Raw genomic sequence first — 20,825 nt, 5'->3', positions numbered from 1 at the left:
TCTGTTTTGATGATCCAAGTCCAGGAGCCTCCATAACGATGGACAATGGGACAAAACTCCACAATTTCGTATCGGAAAACCTTTGGGAGATACGGGAATTTGATGCAATTTCCTATCCATCATGAAATTTTCGGCGAATTTTATAAAGCAATTGGGGATGTTTCATTTATGTTATGGTTATAAACAATGCGGGATTGCTTAAGGCTGTCTGTGCATTGTTGGACCATCTTCATGTGGAGTACAGTGTGACTGATAAGTTTTGCTCTCTGTACGCGGAGAATGATAATGATGTCCTCCTTTATCAAATTGTTATTTTTGGCTGGGAAACATGGAACATTTTTGCCGCAAAAATGTTGTTTTCTCTCCAAACATAAAATGGTTGTCGAAATCAGATATATAACGTTACATATTCACCATTCAAAAATAAAATTTTGCTATACGAGATGATCATGTTCCATCTCTGACAGATTTATTATAGTGTCAGTTCATTTTATTGTTGACAAGCTTACAAAAGCATTTTGATCTATTGCATTCAAAAATAATTTTTTTCGTAATGGAACTCAATCATGATAATGTGATTGCTCGTAGCATCGTTAGTAGCTATGGAGCACTTCAGCATTGAAATGTGAATAAATATTTAGTTTCTGGTAACTGGTAACAGTGATACTGCCAGCGTCGCGTCCAAAAAGTGAACGAAATTAATGGTGCAATGGTTAGCATGCCCGTCTTGCATACACAAGGTCGTGACTTCGATTCCTGCTTAGACCGAACACCAAAAAGTTTTTCAGCTGTGGATGATTCCACCTCAGTAATGCTGGTGACATTTCTGAGGGTTTCAAAGCTTCTCTAAGTGGTTTCACTGCAATGTGGAACACCGTTCGGACTCGGCTATAAAAAGGGGGTCCCTTGTCATTGAGCTTAACATGGAATCGGGCAGCACTCAGCGATAAGAGAGAAGTTCACCAATGTGGTATCACAGAATAGTCTAAGTGAGCCTGATACATCGGGCTGCCACCTAACCTAACCTAACCATGGTAACAACATCAGAAACAATTCCAACAGTGAAGGTTAAATTTGACCGAAATCCGTGCTTGTGAGCGGAAAATATTGCGAGAACGGAAGAAAAAAAAGGCTTGGATTACAGCCATTGAAGTTCCAAAAAGTGAAAGAGCTTACCGATGAAAAAAAAAAAAATAACAAACAAGTATATACGGCCGTAAGTTCGGCCAGACCGAATCTTATGTACCCTCCGCCATTGATTGCTTAGTAACTTCTACTAAAGACTGTCATTCACAATCGAATTACTTCGGTTGTGGTAGGTCTTGCCAATGCCAAGGTATATTAAAATTTCTTAATATCGTCTTCTAAAATTTAAGTTAGTTCATACGTGGCATATATTAGACAAAACAGGTATATACAGCAGTCAGTTCAGCCGGGCCGAATCTTATGTACCCTCCACCATGAATTGCTTAGAAACTTCTACTAAAATTTTGACAAAATTTTCTAGAGAAATACAATTTTGGTAGATTATTTTTGGCGATATGGACCAATTTTTGTGTGATTGGGGATCGGCTATATATAACTATAGACTGATATGGACCAATTTTGGCATTGTTGTTAGTGGCCATATACTAGCGCAATGTATCAAATTTCAACCGAATCGGATGAATTTTGCTCTTCCAAGAGGTTCCGGAGGTCAAATCTGGGTATCGGTTTATATGGGGGCTATATATAATTGTGAACCGATATAAACCAATTTTTGCACGGTGGTTAGAGGCCATATATTAACACTACGTACAAAATTTCAAACGGATCCGATGGTCCGAGGCTCCGGTGGTCAAATCTGGGGATCGATTCATATGGCGGCTGTATAATATGGGGGCTATATTTAATTAGCAATTTTGGCATGGTTGTTAGAGATCATATATTAACACCACGTACCAAATTTCAACCAGATCAGTTGAATTTTGCTCCTCCAAGAGGCTCCGGAGGACAAATCTGAGGATCGGTTTGTATGGGGGCTGTATATAATTTTGGACCGATATAGACCAATTTTTGCGCGGTTGTTAGTCGGCATAGACTTACACCGCGTACCAAATTTCAACCGGATCGGATGAAATTTGCTCCTCCAAGAGGCTCCGCAAGCAAAATATCAGGGTCGGTTTCTATATCCAATTTGCAATACCAACCGACCTACACCCTCAAAAAAAAAAAAAAAAAAATCGCTTCTGTAACATATATCCCAAACACATTTTGCTTCAAGCATATATATTTTCAGGATTGGTGCAAACAAAATATTGTTGATATTGTTCAAACATATTATGTTTCACCTTAGGGCATACATTGGTAGTAAAAAATTTTAATGAAATTTTCTTTGTGTAGATATATTTTTAAGGCGCCAATTGGTTACTTCCATTGTTTTACTTGCATCATACTCTCTAGGTCTCTCTTTCTAAACACATATATGTTTATAGGTTATTTCCAAATTAATATATGTGTTCACGTTAAAAGTGAACGTGATACCCTAAAAAATATTTAAATTGAAATCCCTACAATAATAAGAAAAAATCCCATAGAATTGTTTTGTTATCGATTGGATACGTACATATGCCATTACACTAAATGTCATGAGTTTTCGCCGTAAATCACATCAGAATTACGATTTCCGCTTAGGTTTAGAAACTCTCTGTGTATTTCCATTAATACCTTTCTACTGGTAAGACTTGATCTCGCTGAATAAATCCAAAATTGTAACACCAATCCTAATTCACCTGATTCTCCTTCTTTCATTTTTGGTCATATGGTCATTGGGATCATATTCTCATTGTTTTCTTGGAGAAACATCAAAACCATCAGTCCATCAAAACTCTTTCCGTGTGCTCTACATTCTCCACCGGTAAATCTCCCTTTTTCAATCTGGTTGCAGTCTGAGACGCAAACATTAGTGGTCCTATTCGAACCTGATCCCTGCAAATACGTGGAAGGAGATAGACTAATTGGTTCCTATTCAACTAGTTCCAACTCATCATCCCGAGAAAATAACAGCATTACTTGTTATACATCGAGGATCACATATTTACATTTAATATACAAAATAACATTTCATATCCCATTCTCATTCGTCCCATTAACTATCCCCCAGTCCCCCATTCTTTTGTATTTCCATCGTTTGCTGGATTATTTTCGATTACTCACTAACGACATCATTCTGTTTTCACTCATTCCCCAATTATAAATATCACTCAAGAGTAGCGCTCGGGATTCCAAAGTTTACTCTCTTTCTTGTTTTGCTTCGATTCATCTGAGACGGAAGATTATAAGGGATTTGTACCATAGGGGTACGTTCCAACAATTGAATGTTAAGATTAATTTGGTTGACCGATGCTTTTGAGACTTTCGTATTGTGTGATATTTTTTTTATATTGGTGTTGAATTAATCACTTGCCGTACACGGGGAGAAGAGGTCCGTAGATAAACTGATGCCAAATTTAAAAATTATTAGATTTTAGTGTAAGTCCAATATTTTTTGGTTTTCCACAAGTCCAATATAATTTTTATTTTCCCGCATAATTCTCAAATTTTTTATGAACTGAACGTGTATTTAAAATTCACTGAACATCCAGCGAAGTTTATTATAAACTAAGGAAAAAATTCCATACGATTTCTAAAAAATATGAGGAGTGAACTACTGCACGATTAAATGATTTTGATCTTGTGTCAACGATTTTTTCCTTTACTTTAAATTATTTTTTTTTTTATTTCATGACAACGTGTCAATTTTTTCCTTGTTTTAACGGCGCATTGTGAAAGGCTTAAAGAGTGGAATACGACCTATTTTAATTTTCGTATGAGGCAGCTCATTTTTTTCTCCATAAAACAGTTTATCTTTGTGTTTTCTGTGCTGTAAGTCCTAATAGTACCTATTCATCGTTTCACTTGGTGGCTCACGCCAATGAGACCAGTTCTACGTACATTTTGGGTACAAATTTGAACATACGTCCCAGTTGAATGAAGGTACCTTCACTATAGTCCAATCTCACGTCCATGACAGAAGCTCTCCTCTGTGATACACAAACACACATATATTTTATTTCTGTTCAGCAATTCCTTATTCTTCTGCTCTCGATTGGATGTTGGTTTTACATATATTTTTGTGTGCGTCACCTAGATTCTTTTCAACGGATTTCTCAGTATCATATGCGTATCTCTGAGCTACGTTTATGCTTACACTTCTGAGCATAACTATAGGGTCACTTTACTAAATACGTACATATATTATAACGACACACGATAATAATATTATTGGGGGACATTACAAGAAGTCTCAATTGTGGACGTTGTGAATATTTTCTAATTTGTCCATATATATAATATTTTTTTTGCATACCTAATACTGCATTTTGAATAGGGTGCTCTTAATGAGTGTCCCGATTTCTCAGTGGAGCTGAGTTCTTGAACTGTCAACTTTTCCTTATTATAATTTCGTTGACCCTTTACTGTCTCGGACGAAAATGTCATTGGAGAGGTACATACGGTTTTCGGATAGGCTTGTCGAATTCGAGGCTAGCCTCAGTGACAAGAAGAACCCCTTGACTTCTCGCTATGTTATCGAGACATATAAGGAGGAAGTCAAAGATATTTGGGCGGATATAAGATCCGCATATGATCAATGTCTTCAGGATTTGGGGCAAGAGGAAGATGAGAACGATGGGGACAAAAAGGATGAAGATGAAGCATCCGAAATAGAAACAGTCAAATCCAAGTTTAAGAGTGCATTTGCCACTTACTGTCGATGCTCTGAAAGATTAGGTTCACTGCTTAATGATATGTCCTTATCCAATTACTCGACTGTGCCCAATAAGGCTCAAGGTTTCACGCTGCCTCCATGCGAGATTCCGACTTTTCATGGGGATTACGCCTCCTGGCCTACCTTCCGGGACATGTTTAGGGCGGTCTGCATAGATAATCCGAGACTCAGCGCCGTCGAAAAGCTCTTCCATCTTAATCAGAGAACGAAAGGTGAGCCAAATGACATCGTTCGAAGACTTCCCTTAACGGATCAAAATTTTGCAGTGGCGTGGAGAAATCTTTGTTCTCGATACGAGAATAAACGTGTCCTAGTCAATGCTCAATTAAAGATCCTTTTTGGCCTTTCTCCCATACAGGCTGAATCGGGGGCATCGCTCAAACGCTTACAAAGGGATATCAATGCTTGCATTTCTATGTTGAAACTCTATGATATCGATGTTGATAGTTGGGGCCCTATTTTTGTTCACATATGCTCTGCTCGTCTACCAGATGTTACGCTCACATTGTGGGAACAAACGTTGGAAGACAAAACCGTTATTCCAGAATGGTCTTCCTTGGATTCTTTCCTCACGAATAGACATAGGACATTGGAGTCCGTGTCAGAAATCCGCACGAAAGGCCCCAGCACTTCTAACCCTAATTCTGGTGATAAAACGAATACCAAACCCAGGAATGTTAAGGCCTTTCAACATCAAGTTAATGCACCCAAATGTCGATTATGTCCCACTGAAGAACATTTCCTTCGCAAATGTCCGAAATTTTTGGCGATGAGCGTTAACCAAAGATTCTCCGAGGTCAAACGATCCAATCTTTGCCTCAACTGTTTTTCCAAAGTGCACACTTCGAAGAATTGTACTAGCAAGAACTGTTGCTTAAAATGTCACAAACGGCACAACACATTGCTTCATAGGGAACAATTGCCGGTGACTGCCGAAACTAATTTGAATACCACTTCCACTGCCGATTCCTCTCTACGCCAATTTCCGTCTACTTCGTCCAATTTACAGTCCACGGGCATGGGAGGTGGTGTAATCCAAACTTGTTTTGCAAGTCATTCGAGAGGCGTCCTTTTGGGGACTGCTCTCGTCAAAATCAATCATAGTGGTTTAGAATACGTCGCGAGGGCATTGATCGATTCCGGCTCCCAAGGTACCTTTATCTCGGAGCGATTATTCAATACTCTCAGATTACCCTTTCAGCGAACGAGTGCAACCATTTCGGGTTTAAATGATTCTGTCTCAGCTGCCGTTCATAAAGAATGCAGCTTCAGGCTAAGCTCTATGGTGAGGGACGACTTTGAGATTTCTACTTCCGCGTTAGTTGTGCCGCATCTATCGGGAAGTCTTCCATCTGTTACATTTGACCCTAATGCCCTTCTAAATATGCCACGAATTACTTTGGCTGATCCTCGTTTCTACGAAAGTTCAAGAATCGACCTTCTCATTGGAGGTGATTTACTTCCGGTCATAATGCTGTCCGGGGTTAGACAGCAAATATGTGGATCTTTACTTGCGCAAGAAACAGTCTTTGGGTGGATCTTAACTGGTCCAATCCCTTTTGAGTCCAAGACGTCAATACCTAAAGTCGTGTCCTACTACTGTGAAATCTCATTGGATAAAGAGATTTCACGATTTTGGGAGGTGGAAGATCTTCCACAGAAGACGTTCTTCTCCCAAGCTGATAAAATTTGTGAGAATTTATACGCTTCTACGACTACGAGAAATAAGGATGGTCGATATGTTGTATCTCTTCCTTTCAAGGAGGAATTTTTGCAGGATATGAATTTAGGCCAATCTAGGAATATAGCCATGGCGCAATTCATTCGGAACGAAGCTCGTCTCTTGAGGGACCCGAGTTTTAAATCCGAATATGACGATGTCCTTGAGGAATATAGACTTTTACACCATATGTCCGAAGTACCTTGTCCAAATGGGTTGAACAACCCAGTTCATTACTATCTACCCCATCATGCCGTTGTGCGACCTGAAAGCACGACGACTAAAGTTAGGGTTGTTTTTAATGCTTCTTCACCCTCCTCCGATGGTAGAAGCCTCAACGACATTTTATACACAGGTCCTGTACTCCAAAAGGATCTTGTAGTTCTGATACTTAGGTGGCGATTTTTTCGATACGTCTTCAATGGAGACATAACGAAAATGTATCGCCAGATACTGGTAAAACCCGAGCACAGAACATTTCAAAGAATCCTACATCGTCGTGATCCTAAAGGGAAAATTATTGATTACCAGCTCGATACGGTGACATTTGGGGTCAATTGCGCACCATATCTGGCTATACGGACCATCATGCAATTGGCTGATGATGTCCAAAGTTGCTATCCATTAGCGTCAGATATACTCAGAAACTCCATGTATGTAGATGACGCTTTAGCCGGTGGCCATTCTATTGCAACTGCGGTTGAATGCAGGAATCAACTCATTGAGGCATTACAATCTGCTGGATTTTCAATGAAAAAGTGGACGTCAAATTCCAAAAGAATCCTTTCTGATCTTCCGAAAGATCAGCTTTTGAATGAAGATTTTTTGGAATTTGATGATCGCAGCACCGCTAAGACGCTTGGGGTTCGTTGGAATGCCTCGTCCGATTTATTCTACTTTTCAGTCTCTCCTATCTCCGACGACGGTCTTTATACGAAGAGAAGGGTTCTTTCTCATATAGCCAAATTGTTCGATCCAGCGGGATGGCTTGCGCCCACAATTGTTATTGCCAAGATTATTATGCAGTCCATTTGGGCTGAAGGTACGAAATGGGACGAAAATATATCACCTCAGTCCCTATGTAATTGGAGAAAATTCCTAGAGGCATATTCATCTATTAATTCTATAGCAGTGCCGAGGTGGTTAGACTACTCTCCAGGCTGCGAAGTCCAATTCCACGGATTTAGTGATGCCTCCGAGAAGGCTTATGCAGCAGCCCTTTATGTTAGAATAAAAGGGAAGACATCTACTTCCGTCCATCTGATTTGCTGCAAGACTAAAGTGGCCCCTTTAAAAACCCTTTCAATACCTAGACTTGAGCTCTGCGGTGCAACTTTACTTACTGAAATGATCGACCATATCATTCCACAATTACGGATTCATGATTACACAATTTTTTGTTGGACAGATTCCACTATTGTGCTATCGTGGTTGGCCAAACCTCCTTGTTTCTGGTCCACATTTGTAGCGAACCGAGTTTCTAAGATTACGCAGGTTGTTAATCCGTCAAATTGGTTCCACGTGAGGTCCGAAAATAATCCCGCGGACTTGGCTAGCCGTGGAGTGTATCCGAATGACCTTCACAATAATCAGTTGTGGTGGCATGGACCACCATGGCTTGCCAATCCTGAATACACCTGGCCTAGACTCGACGATATGACTCATGAGTCTATTGACCTCGAAAGGAAGTATATAAAGGTTCATTTCTCCTATTATTCAGATTTTGAGGACGTCCTAGATCGATTTTCCTCCTTCCCAAAATCAGTTCGAGTAGTTGCGTACATGTATCGGTTCTTTTATAATACTCATCCAAAGTATCGATCGAATTTCACTAAACAATCCAGCAATATATCCTCGGCTGAAATTTTACAGGTGCAAAAGAATATCCTAATAATGACGCAGAAGGCTTACTTTCCGAATGAATATTTAGCACTTTCCGCAAAGAAGGGGATATCATCTTCCAGTCCCATTCTAAGTCTGAATCCATTTATTGATGAAGAAGGGATTATGAGAGTTTGCGGGAGGCTCACATCATCCCCGGCGCTCTCCTACAACGAGAGACATCCGTCTATCCTTCCGTATAATTGCCAGCTATCTCGTCTGCTTGTTAGGTTTACGCATGAAATATCTATTCACGGCGGAAATCAACTTGTCCATAGGCTACTTCGTTTACAATTTTGGATTATAAAAGTTAAGAATTTGATAAAGACGACGATAAATAAATGCAAGGCTTGTATTCTGTATAAGCAAAGATGCCAGAGACAAATGATGTCAGCCTTACCTCCAGAGAGGTCCGAACTTTCTAGACCTTTTACTCATACCGGTTTAGACTTCACTGGACCTTTTGACCTTAAGAATTTTTCTGGGCGCGGGTGTCGTGTTACGAAAGGTTACGTGTGCGTATTCATCTGCTTCGCAACGAAGGCTATTCACCTTGAGGCTACCACAGATCTATCCACTAACACTTTTCTGGCAGCTTTCAGCCGATTTGTGTCAAGACGAGGTTGTCCACTCCACCTCCACTCTGACAATGGCACCAACTTTGTTGGTGCTTCCAAAATCCTTGCAAGGGAATTCCTCCTCGCGTCCCAACAGGCCATTGAAACGAACTATGGTGTTCATAATATTACATGGCACTTTATCCCGCCTGGAGCTCCACACATGGGAGGGCTCTGGGAAGCTGGGGTAAAGAGTTTTAAATCGCACTTCCGAAAGGTTGCAGGGAATACAAAACATACCTTTGAGGAATTTCAAACTTTGCTTTCAAAGATTGAGTCATGTTTAAATTCCCGTCCGTTGTGTCCCATATCCCAAGATCCATCGGATCTGTCGGCATTAACTCCGGGCCATTTCCTTATAGGTACTCCAATATTGGCCCCTATCGATCCAAAAATTGAGGATTCACCCATACATCTTGTAAATCGGTGGCAAAAATTAAAAATTATCCATCAACATTTCTGTATTCGGTGGAAAGACGAATACTTGAAAGAATTGCATAAACGCCACAAATGGAAAAGCCCTACTGAGAGCATAAAGGAAGGCACAATGGTCGTTGTAAAGGACGAACATTTACCTCCTAATTGTTGGCGAATGGGACGAGTTTCTAAAGTTCATCCAGGTTCTGATGGTCGAGTACGCGTGGTTGATGTCACCACAGCAAAGGGACCTATAACTAGGCCGATTACAAAATTGGTTGTACTTCCTACTGAATCCCTATCCTAAATCCTATGTTGTACGAACAAATAGAATTTCCTCTTATTAATATTAAATTTAATGAAAAGTACAATCCCTCTTAGATTAACATGCGTGACAACACCGCAAAGGACCAACATAAAAATCGGCAAGCCAAATATGTCTGCAGGCTATGTAGACAAACCCATCCACTCCGGAAATGTAAGCGGTTTCTAGAACTGAATTCGGTAAAACGCCAGCAACTAGTGAGGAAGTACGGCTATTGTCGCAACTGTCTTGCCCACTCACACTCACAGGGCACATGTTTCACCACCACCGGTTGTAAATACTGCCAACTGCAACATCATAGTCTGCTTCATGTTCATCGCAGAATCCAAGAATCGGGTGCAGAATCCAATAGGCCAAAATCCTCACAAAGGGGAAAAAGCAGAATCCGCAAATCCCACTCACAAAGTCCAAATCCAAGTCCAAAGCCACAGCCCAGTTCAAAGCCAGCTCCTAATTCCTACAAGTCCAGAATGCATCCGTCGGATATAAAAAAAGCCTCTTCCAGCGCTACTTTATCGTCCATTCTGAGGCAGAACACTATCCTACTCCTCCCGACTGTAGTTGTCAAAATCGAAGGTAGCAAAGGAATGTGTAAAGTCCGGGGTCTTTTAGATTCAAGCTCAAGGCATAACTACATATCATCAAAAACGGTCAATAATCTACGCCTCGCTACATTCACTTTAAATGGGGAATCTATATGCCTAACCACATTGATCTCGGTGCATGATACAGAAATAAAAATTAATGCTACACTATGCGTGAAAAATAAAATCACACTGCAAACTCCAAGCTCATCACTGTCATCATCTATCCAACGTAAGTTTTCTAATATCTTACTAGCCGATGAAAAATTCTTCGAATCTGCAAATGTTGACCTGATTTTGGGTACAGATATATATTCTAGAATAATAAAAGAAGGTATCTTGAGTTACTCCGGTTTACCTACAGCCCAAAATACCTTATATGGGTGGGTAATCTACGGTAACTGTTCCATCTGAGCACACCTTAACATGCACTTTAATACTTACCCCTCACTATAAACACTCATAACTAGGACATAAATTACAGAGTAAACCACCTTGTTACAATTTATATCTATATATATATATATATATATATATCCATCTAAAGATAATATAGTACAATTAAGGCTGAATTTCTTTTCTTGAATTATCTATTACCTAAATTTCCTTACTTTAAATATGTTAAGAAAATGAATTAAAATTTATCAGAAAACGAATTTTGATGTGAAAAAAAAAAACACTAAAACTCTTTGCAGGGTCACTGCAAGGGGGGCGGAAAATGTTCACGTTAAAAGTGAACGTGATACCCTAAAAAATATTTAAATTGAAATCCCTACAATAATAAGAAAAAATCCCATAGAATTGTTTTGTTATCGATTGGATACGTACATATGCCATTACACTAAATGTCATGAGTTTTCGCCGTAAATCACATCAGAATTACGATTTCCGCTTAGGTTTAGAAACTCTCTGTGTATTTCCATTAATACCTTTCTACTGGTAAGACTTGATCTCGCTGAATAAATCCAAAATTGTAACACCAATCCTAATTCACCTGATTCTCCTTCTTTCATTTTTGGTCATATGGTCATTGGGATCATATTCTCATTGTTTTCTTGGAGAAACATCAAAACCATCAGTCCATCAAAACTCTTTCCGTGTGCTCTACATTCTCCACCGGTAAATCTCCCTTTTTCAATCTGGTTGCAGTCTGAGACGCAAACAATATGATTGCATCTAACATTTTGTGTCCCAAACATAATATGTTCTAATATATTAACATATATGTCCCAAACATGTTATGCTAGTTTATGAACATTATATGCTTGCACACAAAAATATTGTGTTAAAAATTTGAGTTCCAAACATATATAATTTTTACACCCAAACACATGAAAATCAATCTTTTTCGTCCGTGTACATCAACAGAAACTACGTGTGCCAAGTTTCAAGTCGATAGCTAATTTCATTCGGAAGGCTCAGAATTTCACCACTACCCTGAATATATATACATTATGGGATCTTAGAGCAGTATTTCGATGTGTTACAATCGGAATGACAAAATTAATACACCCCCCATCTTATGGTGGAGGGTATAAAAATTTTGACTGGAATTATCCGATGGTAATGGTATGGGCTTAGAAGGAGGAGGTTCGACATGGTGTAATAGTTTCGACCAATTAGTGGTGGATTATCCCCTCTCTTCAATGTAGAATGCCTTTCGGACTGGGCTATAAAAAGAAAGTCTATTGTCAATAAGCTAAACGAAGAATCGGGATACAGTTATAATAGAAAGGTTCACCACTGTGGTATCACAATGGATTGAATAGTTGAATGGTTGGCCAGGTCGAATATTATGTGAGTGTACATAATATTCGGCCAGGCCATGAAATGTTTGGGCTTTGGAAACAGTTGCTGATGGCAAGTCAAAACTTCCATCCAAATTTTATATTAATCCATATGGAGCCTCCATTAAATTAAAAAATTTTAAATAAATCTATGAATCGGTTTATGTGGAGGCTGTACCCCACGGCAAATTGGTGTAAATTTCCATCAACAGAAATACAATTATCAGAGTAATATAATGTTCAACATATTCCACAAGTTTTTCCATTTTGGTGGGATTCTGATGCTCAAAATAGGACTGCTTCCAAAGAGTTTTTCCCAGGCTGATTCATGAGTACCTGTTTAAGTCGTAGTCCTACCAAGTTGTCTCAGGATGTGACCATTGGAATGAGTCCAAGTCGTGTAAATTTATTACGTCAATGACAAACACATGTTAAAGTGTCCGGGTCCTTCAACATGTTTTGAACAGAACTGGCACTGGTCTATACACACCAGGGACTAGGCTTGTAGTGGTCCTGGGATTGAACCATTTCTCGTAGGGTATGGACCGATATGGATCAATTTTTGTATGGTTGTTAGAAGACATCTATTTACATCAGGTACTCACTTTCAAGGGGATTATGGGAAATATGGTCTTACAGGAGTTTCCAGAATTAATTGAAGGATTAGTTTATATGAGGGTTATACAAAAAAAAAAAAAAAAAAAAAAATTGTCGATATGGCCCGACCTACATTTATAAAATATTATTATGCCAATTCTCAAGTTAGCGTGATTTCAACACACGAACGGATCATCACTAGATCGATCTAGAATTCCATCATGACCAACAACGTATAAACTCTATAGGGTCTGAAACCAAGATTTCGATGCTTTACAAATCGATTGATAATGTTAGTATTACCTTCATTCCATGGTGGAGGATATAAAGAAACTCTTCACACGACGATAATGTGTGTTTCAAACTATTATATTTTATCCATGGCGGAGGGTATTTAAGATTCGGAGCGACCGAACTTAAGGCCATATATGCTTGTTTCGAAATCGAATCAAATTATGATATGGATCCCATATAAATATTTCTCCTGTATGTACTTATTTGACTTCAGGCGACAAATTTTCTCTTCGATTTTCTAGAAGTGTTGTTCAACGACGTTCAATAGAAGACTAAAGAATTTAGTTCCCAAAAAAAGCTTGAAGAACTTCATGTGGTATCGATGATGTAGGTTTACAAACTGGTTAAAATAAAATATAGTTGACCTCGTATGACTTAGAATTTTCCTTACTTGCCTTCTCCCTATAAGTAATGAATTTGTATAAAATTCCACACAATTCGTTTTCGACAACACCTCTCAAACTAGATCCACTACATCAGTAGGGTATCATATAGACGTGTTAGTTTTTAATCTTCTTTTTGTTTTCTTACATATTCTTCCCATTAAAATATACTTTTGTGGTAGCAAAGTGCAATGTAAGCGCAATATTATTTTCAATTCAACTGTAATGGATTAAAGCTTCATAAAAAACATAAAAACTATTTAACAACTAAATTAAATTGAAGACATTGCTGAGCTTTCATTAGTTTCGCTATGTAGAAAGTTTTAGAAACATGCACTTTGTGCATAGGAAACAAAAACTGAGAACAAATTTGTTGAGTAATGCAAATGTGAAATCCTCGTCAACTGGGGAAAAATGTTTGTGGGACTCAAGCGATGAACATAATTCATTTTGAATAATTTCACTTTGAATTTTTAAAGTGAAAGTACTTTACTTAGATATTAAATAAAAAGAGATTAAAATCCAAGGACTTGGTTTTAGATGAAACATATACAAGTGGATTGAAGTGGGAGAAAAGTTTACTTTTTTTTATTTATATGCACATTAAAGGTTAAAGTTGGTAAGAATTTAAGGCTTATATAATTTTTTTTATTAAAAAAAAAGACTCTTGAGATTGTCTTAGTGTCCGTTCTTGTATTAGTGAATAGTGTTTAGCAAAAGTGGAAAAAACTGATCATTAAAAAAAAAATAACACTTACATTAAGGTCAGTATTTATCTCCACTACTGTGGTACAGGGTATAATAAGTTTGTGCATTTGTATGTAACGCCAAGAAGGAAAAAATCTGAGACCCATCGTTTAGTATACCGATCGTCATAGAATTAAATTCTAAGTCGATTTAGCAATGTCCGTCTGTCTGTCTGTATATGTAACATAATTTTGTGTGCAAAGTACAGGTCGCAGTTTAACTCCGATCGTCCTAAAATTTGGCACAGAGTTTTAATTTGGCTCAAATACAATCGCTATTGATTTTGAAAAAAATCGGTTCAGATTTAGATATAGCTGTCATATATATTTATCACCGATCTGGTCATAATTGACGTATTTATCAACTTATTTCCTTAAAATTTCGTACAGCCAAATGGTTTGCGGCTCTCATAAATTATGCAAAATATCAGCCAAATCGGCTCAGATTTAGATATAGCTTCCATATATATCATTCGTCCGATTTGCACTTATATGGCCACAAAAGCCATAGTTTTGTCCTGATTTGCTTCAAATTTTGCAAAAGGAGTGCGTTTAATATTATCGTTAATTGTGCCAAATTTAGTTGAAATCGGTTTAGACTTAGATATAGCTCCCATATATATATATATATATATCGCCTGATATGGGCTTATATGGCCCCAGAAGCCAGAGTTTTACCCTAATTTGCTTGAAATGTTGCACTAGGAATATAATTAGTAGTGTAGTCAAGTGCGGTAAATTTTATTGAAATCGGTTCAGATTTAGAAATAGCTCCCATATATCATTCGCCCGATTCGGACTATATGACCACAGCGGCAAAATTTTTACTCTGATTTACGTGAAATTTTGCAGAGGGAGTAGTAACTATGCATGTAAAATTTGATTGAAATCGGTTCAGATTTCGATATAGCTTCCATATATATGTTTTTCCGATTTAGGCCAAAATGGCCAAAATACCCACATTTCCTTATAAAATCGCCACTGCTAAGTCAAAAATTTGTAAAAATGGATCAAATGTTCCTATTAGTCTAATACACATCTATCGACCGATAAATCATAAATACGCTTTTGCGAAGTTGCTTCAAAATTGGTTCAGATTTAAATGTTTCCCATATTTTTTTAGTAACATTGTGCTTCATCCCAGGACATAAGTCGATTTAAATTTTAGTTCTAGAAGTTTTGGAAAGTACAAAAAATTGTCTCCAAACTGGTTAAGATAAAAAAATTTTGTATATGGGAATATAAACCTTCATGAAGGAATTAAGATGGTAACACAAATGTTGGTCTACAAAGTGGTAAAGGGTATAATATAGTCGGCCCCGCCCGACTTTAGACTTTACTTACTTGTTAATTAATTAACTAATTACTCCAATGATAGTCATTTAAAACAGTGTAATTGATCCTTATTATACATGAATGAATTTATGTCAAATTAACAATTGCTTAATAAAATACGTTTTCCAACTAACCCCCATTTTCATAAAGTTCCGTTAGTGTTCCGTTAACTAACCAACTTTTAAACCGTATTATGGACGAAGCTGTCATCATGCCTTTATATTCCATAGGCCAGTTAGGAACTTAACTGACGAAAAATTTTCAGTTAAAATTAACCGGAGAGAAGATATTTGCAAATAACTTTCTGTTAACTGACAGTTAAAGCCTAACGGAGCTACATGAAAATGGCCGTAAAGCTTTTAATTTGTTAAAGTTGATTTACATCAATTAAAACAACAGAAGTATATACGGCTTTATGTTCGGCCGTGCCGAATTTTAAATACATACCACCATGAATCATATAAAATAGTTTCCTTTCAAACCCTCTCGTCATAGCTGACTAAAGCCGTAAAAAATTTGTCAAAGTTTTTCTGTCAAAATTTTCTTGTCAAAATTTATTTCTATAGAAAAATTTTTCAACATTTTATTTCTATAGAAAAATTAGTCGAAATTTTATTTCTATAAAAATTTTTGACAAAATGTCATTTGAATAGAAAATCTTGCCAAAATTTTATTTCTATAGAAAATTTTGTCAAAATTGTATTTCTATAGAAAATTTTGTCAAAATGTTATTTCTGTATAATTTTTTTTTTTAAATTGTATATCTATAGAAAATTTTGTAAACACTGTATTTCTATAGAAAAATTAATCAAAATTTTATTTCTATAGAATATATTGTCAAAATTTTATTTCCAAGAAAAAATTCTCAAATTTTGTTATTTATAGAGAAAATTTTATCAAAATTTTGTCCAAATTTTATTTCTATAGAAAATTGTGTCAACATTTTATTTCTATAGAAAAAATAGTTAAAATTTTAATTCTATAGAAAATTTTGTCAAAATGTCATTTTGATTGAAAATCTTTTAAAAATTTTATTTCTATAAAAAGTTTTGTCAAAATTTTATTTCTATAGAAAATTGTTTCAAAATTGTATTTCTATAGAAAATTGTGTCAACAATGTATTTCTATAGAAAAATTAGTCAAAATTTTATTTCTATAGAGTAATTTGTCAAAATTTTATTTCCACAGAAAATGTTCTCAAATTTTGTTACTTATTGTTGTTTAGAGAATATTTTATCAAAATGTTGTCCAAATTTTACTTCAAGAGAAAATTTTCTCAAAATTTTATATATATAGTAAATTTTGTCAAAATTTTAGTTTTTTAGATAATTTTGTCAAAATTTTATTTCTACACCAAATATTGTCAAAATTTATTTATATAGAAAATTTTGTCAACATTTTATTTCTATAGAAAACTTAGTCAAAATTTTATTTCAATAGAAAATTTTGTCAAAATTTTATTTCTATAGAAAATTTAGTCAAAATTTTATTTCAATAGAAAATTTTGTCAAAATTTTATTTCTATAGAATATTTTTTCAAAATTTTATTTCTATAGAAAATGTTGTCAAAATTCGAACAAATCTCAACAGATTTTAAAATTTGATATTATTTTCGAAATTTTGTGCTCTTGATCAATCAAAATAAAAACAAGTATATACGGCCGTAAGTTCGGCCAGGCCGAATCTTATGTGCCCTCCACTATGAATTGCGTAGAAACTTCTACGAAAGACTGTCATCCACAAATTTCAACTCACATGGTTTTTAAATATCATATACTACCACCACGTACCAAATTTCAACCAGATCGGATGAATTTTGCTTCTCTAAAAGGCACCGGAGGTCAAATTTGGGGATCGGTTTATATGGGAGCTATATATTATTATGGACTGATAGGAACCAATTCCTGCATGGTTGTTGGATACCCTATACTAACTAACATTACATACCCAAATGGGAAGAATTTAGCTTTTCCAAGGTGCTCCGGAAGTCAAATCTGGGGATCGGTTTATATGGGGCCTATATATAATTATGGACCGATATCGGACAATTTTGGCCATATATTTGTTTGAGGCCATATATTAACATCACGTACCAAATTTCAACTACATCAGATAAATTTTGGTCTTCCAAGAGGCTCCGAAGGTCAAATCTGGTGATCGGTTTGTATGGGGGCTATATATAATTATGGACCGTTATGTACCAATTTTTGCATGGTTGTTAGAGACCATATACTAACACCATGTACCAAATTTCAGCAGGATCGGATGAAATCTGCTTCTCTTAGAGGCCTCGCAATCCAAATTTGGGGGTCCGTTTATATGGGGGCTATACGTAAAAGTGGTCCGATATGGCCCATTTGCAATACCATCCGACCTACATCAATAACAACTACTTGTGCCAAGTTTCAAGTCGTTACCTTGTTTTGTTCGGAAGTTAGCGTGATTTCAACAGACGGACGGACGGACATGCTCAGATCGACTCAGAATTTCACCACGACCCAGAATATGTATACTTTATGGGGTCTTAGAGCAGTATTTCGATGTGTTGCAAACGGAATGACAAAGTTAATATACCCCCCATCCTATGGTGGAGGGTATACAAATGGAATATAAAATACAGCAGTATATTTTTTATTGCATTTCACATCAACCACCCCGTATATGCTGCTGGCATACACCATATGCGGAAAACCGGATTAACAGCGTTATGCCTATGGGGCATATGGGGTCTTGAGAAATCTTATGGCAGAGCTGTACTGTGATTACAACAGACAGGCGGGTATCTTTTTATCAAATTTCTCCTTCATCAAGAATATATCTTCTTATATGTAGATGGAAATCGATATTTCAATATGTTACAAACGGAATGACAATTTTAGTATAGCCCATCACCAGAATGTTAAACCTCACATTTTTAACAAACAGTGTTTGATAGCACATCAGAAAACAATGAAAAAGACAAAAAAATGTAAACATGAAAGTACTTAATTAAATTATGGTAAAGGTGTGAAATATTTACAGTTTTTTTGTTTTGTGAAAAGGAATGTTGTGTAAAAAGCTAGAGTAAATAATTTAGGTTTCAATCATTTGGTTGTATTCATATAAATATGATGTAGAGATTTCAGTTTAGAAATTACACAGGCTGAATGCATGAAATGACTCAGAAATAAAACAAGACCATTTTCAAAGATAAGACAGTGAAACCAATAAATAATATTAAGGTGAAATAACGAACCGAATTGGAAATGAAAAGAATAGCCAATACTAATACTAAGACATGCCGAATTAAGGAGAAATAAAGATAAGTGTACTAAGAGAACACAATGCCCGTAGAGGCTACGCAGGCCGAATTGGGTGAATAGATAAGGCAAGAATGAAAAATCAAATTTTTAAATTGTACCAACAAAATAAAAAAGTGTACTTGTTGGCTTCATCTATATCGATTTAAAAACAAATATTCGAATAAACTAAAACAAACAAATTCGGCTGGGCCGAATCTTAAATACCCACCAAATAATATAATTGTTTCGCAAGGTTACGTGAAAATACACATAATATATAGAATTTCAGGTGGATTTGATGACATATTATCTGCCAAGCAGACATATATACCAACATGGAAATCGGGAGACTTAACACATGGCAAATCGGAAAAACAAAATTTTTTTGAAATTTTTTCTAAAGACAAAATTTCTATGAAATGTTCACTAAAGAAAAAAATTTTATGAAATTTTCTCCAAAGACAAAATTTATATGAAATTTTCTGTAAAACAAAAATTGATAAGAAATTTTCTCTACAGACAAAATTTCTATGAAATTTTATCTACACTGAAAAAAATATTTACGTGATATTAAAGATTACGCAACCTAAATTTAAGGGTGCGAAATTTACAAAATTTTAAGGATTTTTTTTAAATGAAATTTTAATTAAAATAAAGTTAATAATCTTTGCTTCAAAATTTTTTTCATTAAATTTAGGACAAAAATTTTGTAAATTTGCGTCCCTCCATTAAAGTCGCATGTCTTTGAACTAAGGCTAATTTTCCTTAAAGTAAAGAAACACATTTTTGATTTAAAGAATTTGTCCTTAAATTAACTGAAAAATTTAAAGTTTAGATTTAAGGTAAAAACGCTTCAAATATAGGCTAAGACTTAGTTTTGAGGATTTAGCGTCTTTTGTTTAACGTTTTTTTTTTTTTGGAATTAAGAAAAGATTTTTTACTTTGAAGTATAATTTGGATTTTTCAACTGAAATTTTTTTGTACGTGAGTACCTTTATTAATAAACCGCGAAAAGAGAATGAAAATTTGATAAATGAGATCTGTATACTAATTCTAATTTTATTGGCCCTTGATTTAAAGCCAGATAGGTGGCTAAAAATTTCTTTATTTTAAAGAAGCCACATCTTTGGCTCGAAATCAATACCAAAATCCTTAATGGAAGGTCAAAATCTTTGGCTCCAAGTAAACTTTTTTTTGGAGTCTAATGAAAAAATTTATTTGTAATTTTTCTAACAACAAAATTGTATGCAATTTTTTCTACAGACAAAATGTCTGTGAATTTTTTTCTAAAGACAAAATGTATATGCATTTTATCTAATGACAAAACTTCTATGAAATTTTCTCTAAAGACTATTTGTAATGAAATTCTCCATAATACAAAATTTCAATGAAATTTTATTTAATGGCAAAAATTCCTATGAAATTTTCTCTACAGGCAAAATTTCTTTGAAATTTTCCCTAAAGACCGAAATGTTCTCTAAAAACAAAATTTCTATGACAACATCTCTCTTGACAACATCTAACATCTCTAAGACAACATCTCTATGAAATTTCCTCTAAAGGCAAAATTTCTACGAAATTTCCTCTAAGCACAAATGAAATTTTCTATAAAGAAAAAAAAATTCTTTTGCAGACTTATTTGTGGACCTAAAATATCTCTAGATTTCCAATTTTAGGCAAATGGGATAAAAAGTGCCGTTTCTATAAGCCCAAGAAGTTAAATCAGGAGATCGGGCTATACATGGACCGATACGCTCCTTCTTCCGCACACCTGTTTAAGAACCTAAAATAACTAAAGCTTTTAAATTTCATCTAGACGCTCAAGAAGTCAAATCAGGAGATCGTTCTATATGGGGGCTATACCAAAACATGGACCGATACGCACCATTTACTAAACACCTACTTACAGTCCTTAGGTCCAATTTCAAACAAGTCGGATAAAAAGTACCGCTTCTAGAAGCCCAAGAAATAAAATCCAATTTCAGGCAAATCTAATAAAAAATACGATTTCTATAAGCCCAAGACCCCAAATAGGGGGAACCCCAATATGG

The 20,825-nt window shown here is 35.9% G+C and overlaps 1 protein-coding gene across 1 annotated transcript; it reads left to right on the top strand.

The window, feature by feature from the left end:
• Nucleotides 1-4,511: 4,511 nt before the first annotated feature.
• Nucleotides 4,512-9,749, top strand: LOC142222773 (uncharacterized). The gene has a single exon (XM_075292930.1). The coding sequence runs from the start codon at nt 4,512-4,514 to the stop codon at nt 9,747-9,749; it is 5,238 nt and encodes a 1,745-aa protein (XP_075149045.1).
• Nucleotides 9,750-20,825: the final 11,076 nt, after the last annotated feature.

The sequence above is a fragment of the Haematobia irritans genome, chromosome 1 (genome assembly GCF_050003625.1).
Source record: "Haematobia irritans isolate KBUSLIRL chromosome 1, ASM5000362v1, whole genome shotgun sequence".
Lineage (NCBI taxonomy): Eukaryota > Metazoa > Arthropoda > Insecta > Diptera > Muscidae > Haematobia > Haematobia irritans.
The sequence above is the reverse complement of the archived record's forward strand: the minus strand, read 5'-3'. Positions and strand labels throughout refer to the sequence as shown.

What these genes read in the sequence shown, in the direction of transcription:
- LOC142222773 (XM_075292930.1), top strand. Translation starts at nt 4,512, where the DNA reads ATGTCATTGGAGAGGTACATACGGTTTTCGGATAGGCTTGTCGAATTC.